This window comes from Lipotes vexillifer, unplaced genomic scaffold (assembly GCF_000442215.2).
Source record: "Lipotes vexillifer unplaced genomic scaffold, Lipotes_vexillifer_v1.1 scaffold851, whole genome shotgun sequence".
NCBI classification, from domain to species: domain Eukaryota; kingdom Metazoa; phylum Chordata; class Mammalia; order Artiodactyla; family Lipotidae; genus Lipotes; species Lipotes vexillifer.
The window spans coordinates 134,889-145,799 of record NW_006778810.1 but is presented as its reverse complement, the minus strand read 5'-3'; the positions used below and the strand labels follow the sequence as shown (position 1 = coordinate 145,799).

General features: G+C 52.4%; 1 protein-coding gene across 1 annotated transcript in view; it reads right to left on the bottom strand.

Annotated features, from left to right (window-relative positions):
• The window catches only part of PCSK6 (proprotein convertase subtilisin/kexin type 6), a 250,646-nt gene that overhangs the window by 123,607 nt on the left and 116,128 nt on the right, over positions 1 to 10,911 (bottom strand). The window contains exons 5-8 of the mRNA XM_007451962.1: positions 5,620 to 5,730; positions 4,957 to 5,100; positions 3,491 to 3,567; positions 1,157 to 1,245 (exon numbers count right to left, since the gene is read on the bottom strand). Coding sequence (XP_007452024.1) covers positions 1,157 to 1,245; positions 3,491 to 3,567; positions 4,957 to 5,100; positions 5,620 to 5,730 — 421 coding nt within the window. The remainder of the gene's footprint in view (positions 1 to 1,156; positions 1,246 to 3,490; positions 3,568 to 4,956; positions 5,101 to 5,619; positions 5,731 to 10,911) is intronic.

Below are 10,911 nucleotides of genomic sequence, written 5' to 3'. Positions count from 1 at the left end.
GGGAAAGAGCAGGCAGAGGGTCCTAAATAAGTGAAAGCTGGGGACCCTATTTTCAAAACTCAAGAAATTCCCCAAAGACTCGTGACCCAGAGTTCTCCACCTTGTGCTGCTCGTAGTAGAGCTGAGGGAGCTACAACCACCTCCACAAAGGCAAAGCAGCAGAGAAGGCCACACCCCAGGAAGGCATCCCAGCATGGCCATCAGCGTGCGTGTGAGCACCTCCAAACTGAGAGCCAGTGCCCAAGGCCATGTGGACAGTCGAGGACAATTCATTGCCCTGGTCACACCTGCTCAGTGCCAGCTCAGTGATGCGCACCTACCAGGCACTGCAGAAGACTTACTGACTGTCTACCAGTCTGAGTTATCAATCTGCTAGGCTCAGGGGGCGGGGGCAGGGGCAGGGGCGGGGGGCATGGAAGACATGTGACTCTTTGCTCTAAAGCCCCATCCTAACAAAAGAAGCTTGACTCACAAATGGAGAAACCAAACAACAGAGCCAGAGACACCCAGGGTCAGGCGTGCTCCTTAAAGGGACCTGGAAGGCTGACCTCCCTCAGTAAACAAGACGAGGGGGGACACCTGGATTTGGGGAGCACTCCATGGAGCAGAAAGGGCGTGAGAGGCCATAAGTCACGGGTGGACTGAGCAGAACGGAGTGGCGGGGAGAGGTTTTTGGGGTGAGGCAAATGTTACCAGCCCGTCATAAACAGGGGAGACCAGGCATCTCTGGGGAACCCTATGACAAATGTCCTCTGGCTAAAGCCGAGGGACAGGGCAGGAGCAGTGGGCCAGGATGCTCGAGTGGGAGTCGGGGCCAAGGAAAGGCCTTCGTCCCAAGTGAAAACCGTAAACCCTGCTGGGAAAGTCAGAGGGAGGGCAGGATGGGCAGCAGGAGGGGACCCACGCGGCCTATTAGGACTGGTCTGCTTGACAGCGGTAAGTCAGCAGCCAGACCCACAGGACCGGCGGAGGCTTTTCAGGCAAACCAGTGAGCAACACCTCTGCCTCCAGGCCCCTGGCAGCGTGAGGTCAGGGCCAGGGTCCGACTCGGCCACCGAGGCCAATGGAAGTGCAACTGCTGAGACTCGCAGGAGGGACACGTCCAGTACCCCTGCCCCAGGCCCGAGCCCCCGGGCAGCACACTCCTGGGCCTTACCTCCGATTTTTGCATTGTACGCGATGCCCACGATGCAGTAAGAGTTGTTGGCTGAAGCGGCGACCTCTCCCGCACAGCGAGTACCATGTCTGAGGCAAAGGAAAAAACGAAGTTAGGACTCCGCCAGCACCTTGCAGTGGGTTCAGTGCCCTGCTCAGCTCTCCTGCAAGAAGAGTCATTATCCCTAAGCCCAGGGAGGATGCTGAAGCCTTCTCCCCACATCTGTTCCCATCGCCCCCCGCCCTCTGATGGCTGCTCCGGGAGGGGCATCAAGTGGGCTTTTGCACGGGCCTGGACCGTCCCGTTCCCCACCCCCGCCCTGCGCCCCGTAGGCTGGCAAGGCCTTCCCGCTGCCCTGCAGACACGATGCTCCCGCATCAGGCTGAGTCTCCTGCTCCGGCGCCAGGGGCCCAAGCATCCCTCCTCCCAAGCTCTGCGTCCCCGTGACTGACAACACAGTGTAGACGCCTGCCTGGCTGCCGAGCTGAAGTAAGAACAAATGAGAACCTAGATTCTGTGTCCTCTTGTGTCCCCCTCCTCCCACCCCATGCTCACCTCGGGCAGCCCCCCCCACCCTTTCCACCGCCATTCCAGCAGGAGCTGAGGAAGAAGGCTCCAAATGGAACACTCAGCAGCAGTGGACAGACTAGGAAGAGGCCACCTGAAAAACAGATCGCTCCCCTCGGGTAATGACCCCGTCTGCAACATGCTGCATCGGGTCAGTTCCTCCAGCAGAAGCCAAAAAAATACCGGCAAGTTTAAGGAGCACATCTTTGAGAATAGTCCACAGGGGATCAGAATCACTGAGTCAACTTTAAAACCACCCTTGAAACTAGTCCAGGGCTCATGCATTAGCCCTGGGGAGGCAGCCCTCTGTCCTCTGGACCTCGTGCGCCCACAGCCAGGGCTGCTCCCAAGTCACGCAGCCCACCGTCCTACTCAGCATTCAATCCTGCCCTTCATGGATCACTGTGCAGTGTCTGGACTATCCCTCCTGGCTCCCTGCACTCAGGGCTGGGAGACCAGGTGCCCTGCACCACTGGCGTGCTGGCGGCTGAGTGGGAAGGGCACCTGGGGACGTGAGGCTGGGGCCTTTGCAGGCTCCCTGGAGCGCTGTGGTCCGTCGTGCTGACCGCGTCTGCCGGCTGAGTCTCCCTGCACAGCACCCTGTGGGCACCAGGATTTGAACCCCAGAATCAAATCAACCACAACCTAAAATATTATGGATGAAGACACACCTTGGCAAGCGTCATGTCAACAGTGGAGAAGAAAGGGACTTCCCTGGTGGCGCAGTGGTTAAGAATCCACCTTCCAATGCAGGGGACATGGGTTCGATCCCTGATCAGGGAACTAAGATCCCACACGCATGCAACAACTAAGAGTTCACATGCCACAACTGAGGAGCCCACCAGCCACAACTAAGGAGCACACATGCCGCAACTAAAGGAACTGGTGAGCCGCAGCTAAGACCCAGCACAACTAAAACAAATAAAATTAAATTAAAAACAAAACAAAACAAAACCAAAAAAACAGTGGAGAAGAAAGAAACGGCTTCTGTTCTCTAAATATTTTTGGAAGAATGGGAAGAGCTTGGGGCATGGGGCATGCTGACGGAGAAACGACAGGCAGGACACAGCAAACGAGCTCCAGGGCTGGGCTGGGGAAAGTGGACATCATCCCCAGGGCTGCCACCGACGGAGCCGAGTCACCTGATCTCTCCAGACCTCCCGCCATCATTTGCAAAGTGACGATCACAAGCGTCACTGACTGAACACCCTCCGTGTGTGTCCCTCACCCATCACCTGACTCCCACCCACAGCCCTGGGGCATGGGGAGCCTCAGGCCACGAGACATCACCCAGCCTGCACAGAGGCACACAGCCAGGCCCAGGATCTGGGCCCCGATTTACCCAGCATCATTCACTCTTCTGCCACCTCCCTCGTGAGGTCACAGACAGACTCAAAAAGGCTCAGATATTGACCCATGCACTGTGGTCCGAACACAGCCGGCTGTGGAGACCGCAAGATTTAAGGGTTACTCTTTTCAAATCCAACAGTGTTTCGAACAGGAACGATGCTGGTCCAACATCCATTGCTAGCTGACCAGCAGGGGTGACGCCCCTTAGGAAAGGGCCGAATCCACCGAGGCTGCCTTGTGCCTGAAGGGCTGCGTGGGGCTGGCTCCTGGCTCAGCCCCAGACCCAGCCAGGCAGCCGGAGAGGTGCCTCTGACCCGTCACAGTTCCAGGATCCCGACTGTGGGCCAGCTCAACAGTGACTGCAGGGTGATGGAAAGGGAAGCAAGGAGGGGCCGGCCAAGTGATCAAGTGACATACTTGTTCTCATTGCTGGCATCATATCGCGGAGACGGGTCGTAATCGTTTCCGTTGACGTCATAGCTCGCATAGGAATCCTAAGAAATGAAACCCTCATGACCGAAGAGAAATGGCCTGGCATATCACAGCCCTGCTTTAAATTGTTTTTATGCCTCAATTGGAAACAGAGAAAAATGCACGCTTGGTACTCCCTTACTGTAACTTTATATATATATATATATATGTATATATATTATGGTGGGAAATACACATAACAAAATTTACCACCCTAACCATTTTTAAGTGCACAGTTCAATGGCTTTAAGTACATTCACACTGCTGGGCAGCCATCACCACCATCCATCCACAGAACGCTTTTCATCTTGCCAAACTTACAACTCTGTCCCCATGAAACACTAACTCCCCATCCCCCTCCCCAGCCCCTGGCACCCAACATCTACTTTCTGTCTCTATGAATTCGACTCCTCTAGGGACCTCACGTAAGTGAACGCATACAGTGTTTGTCCTTTTGTGACCTAGATAATGTCTTTATCGATGTGCCTGATCCATGTGGTAGCATGCATCAGGTAAAGGTTCATCCACGTGGTAGCAAGTGTCAGAATTTCCTTCACCTTATGTTTTTAATATGTATGTTTTTGTGTATATACTTATAATCATAGTATTTGTGTAATATCCTAACGTCCTTTTAAAACACATTATAAAAGCTCTCCAGATTGTTGACTTCAAAACTGTCATCTTTTGCAAACTAGTATATATAGGATGGATAAGCAACAAGGTCCTACTGTAGAGCCCAGGGAACTATATTCAATATCCTGTGATAAACCATAATGGAAAAGAACATGAAAAAAAAAAATATATGCATAACTGAATCACTTTGCCGTACAGCAGAAATTAAGACAACACTGTACCCCAGGTGCCTCAGAATACTAAACACCTTTCTCACATTTACTATGTGCTGGGCTCTCTTCTTTACATTTATGAAGCCATTTAACCCTCACAATTACCCGAGGAGGTAGTAGTCCTGTTACTAACCCCATTTTACAGATGGTGACACTGAGGCACAGAGAAGTCAAGTAACTTGCCCGGGGTCTCAGAGTTAATAAGCCGCAGAGCCAGGACAGGAGCCCCAGCAGTTTGGGTCCTAAGCCCACGTCTTAACCCTGCCATTTCGTATGTCGCTGATGTTGATCTGATGGCGACCTCCACATGCACACGTCTCTGAGTTTCTTAGGACCCGTTCCCAGAAGTACATGTGAATCCTCTAACGTGTGAACGAATCCCTCTGCGAACCCCTGGCTCCAGGTAGCAGGGGAGCTGGGTTCACCAGCCCACCCAGCTCAGTTTTCTGTACTGTCTGATATAGGGAGGGGTAGGCACCTTATCGTTTTATAAATGTGTCCTTGTTTAATGACCCACGCAGTTGAATGTCTCTGCATGCCAGTTGCCAGTTTTAAGGCTTGACTTACATAGTTTGGGGCCAGGTCGGGGTGATTCCGCTCTATGCCATCATCCAGGATGGTGACCACCACGTTTTTTCCCGTGTAGCCCCGCTTCCACGCTGCCTGGACATTCATTTCCGATCGGCAGCGACTGTTCTTGTCGCCACAATGCTGCAGGCACAGAAGACACAAAGCCCCCCAGCACAGACACACCTGACACAGACCTGCAAACCCAGCAGAGGTGCTCTTATGCTCATAAGGGAATACGGAGAAAATGCTTTCCCGTGCCTGATAGAGCAGGTCCTGATAGAGCAGGACCACCCATTTCTGGGAACGGTCCACGTGGAGGGTCTACTGATTTTTCTGCCCCGGCAATCTGTCCATCACTTTCCCAGGACACCCACCGCCCTTCAGGGGCTCTGTTCACTACTCACCATGTAGTGACTCATACACCGTGCAGCCAATTGCTCCCCTGCTCAAAAAGCCCCTCCCCTTGGACTTTCACATAATTAAAAAAACTTCACAAGAAAGCTTGCACCTCACAGCATTACAACAGGAGTTTTACACTCAGATGAAGTGTGTCTGTTTGGAGCTGTCATGAGAATTTAGCTTTGTTGGGGGAAATTGACCCATCTCAGAAACACGGCACTGCAAACGCTCCAGGGACAGAGAGGCCCACACCCTACTCACCATGTACCACATGTTGGACCAAATGGGGTCGTTGAAATAAAGGGCCTGAGGGTCACTTCGCACCTGTCTCTTCACCCTGCGTTTAACTTCTTGTTGTTGGAGCCATTTCACCTACCAGGGGAGAAACACAGTTACTTTTTGTTTTAAAAACGATCTCCTGGTTTCACGTGGCCTCCTCGTAGGTGCTCCAGCTGTCCTTTTCCATGAACATCTGTGTCTATTAGATGTCTTGGATGGTAAATTCCAAGGAGATGTTTTCACTTCAAGTGATCATATTTGAAAGATAAGAACTAGTCTGGGTCTGTAGGGGAGGGAACAGGACCACTCTCATAGAGTTTGAAATGATTCTACTAAAAAAAAAAAAGACCTTGTGAAGTTGCCAATAGATTCTCTGGTGACCCTTGTCCCTAATTAAAAGGAAATACATGCAAGGGTATGAAAAGAGTGAAGAGAGGGGAGAAACCGGTCAAATGGTGATCAGGAGTTGGAAGTAAAATGTTTTACAGGGAGGATACGGTTAATTATGATAATCCATATATTGGCATTTTTAGCAGCTTCTGCAAACATGGTACCAAAACATGTACAGAAAACCTAAAAAGGGATACAGCAAACTATTAATAACAGCAATTCCTTGATGGTGACACTATTATTCATTTAAAATTTTTAAATTATTTTAAGGGTTTTATAAACTTCTTTCAATCGGCAGGACCTGCCTTCACAACCAAGGAAAAAAGCTTGAGAGGCAGGATAAATATTATTTAAGAGCAGGAATCCAGGAGCCTGGCTGACTGGATTCAAAAGCCAGCCCCACACTCACCAGCTGTGTGACTCAGTCGGTTAGCCTCCCTGGCCTCACCTGGATGATGGGCATCATTGTGGCTTGTCATGAGGGAGCACTGGCATATAAACTGGCATATAAAGCATGCACATCACTGCTTGGCACACGGCTGTATTATCCTCACGTGTGTATGTGTGTGTGTAAGAGTTTTTCAAGGTGGAAGAGTTTTTTCACTTTTATTTATTTATCTATTTATTTTAAAATTTATTTATTTATTTATTGGCTGTGTTGGGTCTTCGTTGCTGCGCTCGGGCTTTCTCTAGTTGCGGCGAGCGGGGGCTACTCTTCGTTGTGGTGTGTGGGCTTCTCATTGCAGTGGTTTCCCTTGTTGTGGAGCACGGGCTCTAGGCGTGCGGGCTTCAGTAGTTGTGGCGCATGGACTCAGTAGTTGTGGCTCGCGGGCTCTAGAGCGCAGGCTCAGTAGCTGTGGTGCACGGGCTTAGTTGCTCCACGGCATGTGGGGTCTTCCCAGACCAGGGCTCGAACCCATGTCCCCTGCGTTGGCAGGCAGATTCTTAACCACTGTGCCACCAGGGAAGTCTGAGTTTTTTCACTTTTAAAAGATGTGGGACCTGAATCCCTGTGCCCTGAACCGAAACATTTTCTTGGTCCTGCTGCTATGGGCCCCCTGATTCAGTACACCTCCCGCTGGGGCTCAGCTCTGCACGGGGGGCTGAGATGGGCAGGATGGGGGCACCAGGCCCTGCTCTCAGAAGTCTGTGAACCAGTCAGGGGCTCCCAGCACACAGCACAGGGTGTGATGCAAGCTCCAAGAAGGCAACAGGTGGCCCAGGGCAGAGAAGGTGAAGGGGAGGAGGAGGATGGAGCCTCCGCGAGGGTGATGATGGGGGACCCTGGCTGACCTGGAGGCCAGGCCAAGGCCGGTGACCCCAGGGGAATGAAGGCACAAGGTCCGAGGGTCAAGCTGCTCCCCTCAGACCGCTCGGCCTCGACCCCCCGACCTGGTCCTGAGGGAGGAGAGGACAGCCTCATTCACATTTAAGGGTGACGACTGATCTCAAGGCGTTGCTGGTCACCAGGACAAAATGCTTAGAAAGAAACATCACAGCCTGTCCCCCCACCAATGTGGCTTGTCTACAAAACACCAGTGGATCAGCTTCCTGAGAAATGCCGCAAAGAGCTCAAAAGCAATTTGGATTAGGCACTAAAACAAGCCCAGGCGCAAGTCCTGGATCATTTATAGTTGCCACTGGTAGATACTTCCATGGAAAATAAAACTGTACAGTGAGATATTTTGCTCATAACACCCTCTGATGGCATTTTGCAACTTCCTCATATATTACTGCCTGAACCAGAAAGCTTTTACTCAGTATCAAAAACTTAAGACTGTATTTCCTAACCTGCTAGGCAACCTGTTGTAAAGTACAGTGGTAGGCAAGCCACTGACAGCTCCAAGCTCCCGGGATGCTCCCGTCCACCTTGCCTGGCTGACTCACTACCCATCTTACCGGCACCAGCGCCTTCCAACTGTGGTGCCCACCAGGCTTTACTTCCTGTCCCAGAGGAGGTGGACCCTCCTCTTCCAAGCCTGAGTAGGTGACTCCCCCGAATCAGGCAGGTGACATGGGGAAGCATGTTGCCGGAAGTCACAAAACAATCCCCTAGTGGGATAAAAGAGTGAGGGCACCTGGCCTCCAATCGTTCCTGGGCTCTGGGTAAGAACCCAACTTAACACACAGTTCTGAGGGTCGGCTGTGATGGCCCAGGGCCCGCAGCAGAGCTGGAGGCTCTCCTTGTGGCGTGGTCCCGGGGCAGCCCTCTCCCCTGAGACAGGTCATTGTAAGACTCTCAGAGACAGCCAGGCACTGTAGGCCAATGGAACTGGATATAACAAATTACTCGCCAGGTCTGTGGAGATGGATTCACAGGTGACCTCCCAGTCACAGAGGCTGACTCAGCCAGCGGTCACTTGGTCAGAGCCTGCTCCCCGTCTCCTTTCTCCAGGCTCCAGCCACTGCCTTGCTTCTCACCCAACTCCAGGAAAGGGCGGGGGCTCCTGGATCCCACCATCCTGGCATTTTCCAGATTTGCCGATTTCTCTGGAGAGCACGGCCCCCGTGGTCCCTTATTCGCTCACCAAAGCTGCACTGAGTCTCACTGTGTGTCCGGCGCTAGGTTCTAGGAACATGAGTATGAGTGTAAATACCACTGGTTCCCATCCAGGACCAAGGCCCCTGTCCCACCCTCCAGCTCAGACCCAGAGCTCTGCTTCAGGGGCCCCTCAGGTTGGAACCCAGAGCCAGCTGGCCTCTCCAGGAAGGTCAGGGGTGCCGATGACCAAGTGCCTGAAATCCAAGTGCCTGAAACTTTAGCTTTCCCAAAGAGTACCCTCATCATGAACAGTGATGCTCTTTATGACAAAGGAACACATAGTTCAGGATCCCTAAGGACATGTCACTCATGGAATTCATTCTTCTGCAGAGCTCGCAAACAGACGGTGAGCTGGAACTGACCAATCACAAGTACTGAAATTGAAACTGTGATTTAAAAACTTCCAACTAACAAAAGCCCAGGACCAGATGGCTTCACAGGCAAATTCTATCACTTAGAGAAGAGTTAACACCTATCCTTCTGAAGCTTTTCCAAAAAACTGCAGAGGAAGGAATACAAGTGGTGAGCTGGTGGTGATGGGGAGAGTCAGGCTGGGAGGGGGCCAGACTGTGATGTTCTTCCTGTGATTATCTCGCAACCTGAGATGCTCAGAAGAATTGGCAGTACTCTTCCTCCCCTAAGAGGGCTAGTGCAAAAGGAAAGTCGTCATATTTTGCTGGCAGTCTGCCCGGCTGTCACTTTACACTGTAGCTTCGTTCGTGCTGTGCTCATCAGATCCCTCAGCACTCCTAGAGGAGGTTTTCAGACCTTCCCTTGGTGAAAAAGGCAGGGGACAGACAGTGGTACACACTGTCTGCCTTTCAAGGCCATAGGAATATACTTGGAAGGTAAGTCCTAAACCCAGGTAAGCCTGCAAATGAGTGGGCCTGGGGCACATTAAAATACACATTGTGACTAAGCGTGCGTGGTAAGAGCTGAGCTCTTACGGTGGGTCCCCAGCCTTCTTAGGAAGAGAACCAATCACTCTGCAAAGCCTTCAGATCACTGGAGTGCAGGAAGGGGAAATATCGCTGAGAAGAAAGGCCCTGCTCATTCCACATCACTCTCTTTAGGTTTTGTAGAGAGTTGACTGGTGGCCTCCCAAAAGGTACATTCACCCAGAACCAGTGAATGTGGCCTCCCTTGGGAAAAGGGTCTTTGCACATGTAATTAAGTTAAAGTTCTGGCGATGTGGTCATGCTGTGCCCTAAATCCAATGACAAGTGTCCTTACAAGTGAGTGATGGTTAAACAGCCTTGTTAGATCATGTCTCAGGGAGACGCTCGAGCCCTCCTGAGGGTACCACCTGGGGTGGGGAGGAGATGCCGGGTTGCTATGGAAATCCGTGAGCCAGGGCAGTAGAAGAGGCAGAGGAGAAGGAAGACGAACCAAAAATCTAACAGCTGATCTAACTCAGCCTAGAAGACCTCCCCCTCCTCCTCCCACATCACAGAGGCAAGCAGGGACCCAGGCCTGTCCCCCCTTCCTCAACAGGCCACTTCTCGAATTCGTTCCATCCAAGCTGAACTACACGGGCCAAAAGGTGACCACTTACAGCTGGTGAGAGCCGGCACCACTCCTCCTGCTAATACTGGGAAACATGAATGGACTTCGGGAAATCAGGGCTCTGACGGGAAGCACCCCATCCCCGAGAATCACCTGCCTCCACTCACACAGGACGGACAGGCGGCCGAAGGAGCCCTGCTCTCCACGGTCACCAGCCAGACGCTGGTCAGCACACTGCCCAGCTGGCCCCATGTCCGTCGTGCTGCAGCCTGATGAATTCAAGCCCTCTTCAGGGCTTTTGTCACAGTTTAACCAAGGCCACAAGATACTTCTCAAGTCCTTTAGGTAAAAAGAAGTTGATGAGCAAATGGTAACAGATACAACTTGCTACGTGAACCTACTCCCTGAAAACTGAGATCTGTTTCAATAAACACTGACTAAGGGTCCATCTGCTATTTACTGGGTAGCCTGCTGGACCTGGAGTGAAAGCAAGTGAGGGCGGCCCTGGCCCTGGAGAACGTGACACCCCCCGGCACAAGGAGGGCTGTGTGCGTCTCACCCCGAGCTCCCTCCGCCCCCCATCCCCCTGCCTCTCACGGTTTCTGCCCGGCCTCGCGCTCCAGGCCTCCTGGAACCACCTGCAGCTCCCACCAGCCGTGTCCCTGGTCCCTGTCATTACTGGATCCCCAGCAAATGAAACCCCTCCTCGCTCCCACCTGGTCCTGTGGTCCTGGCACTGTCTCCAAGGCGGCCAGGAAACAGACGTCACAGGAACAAAGTGGGGGCCCGAGAGCCAATGGATGGGCTCCTTACCACCCTCACGGCGCTGGGAACCT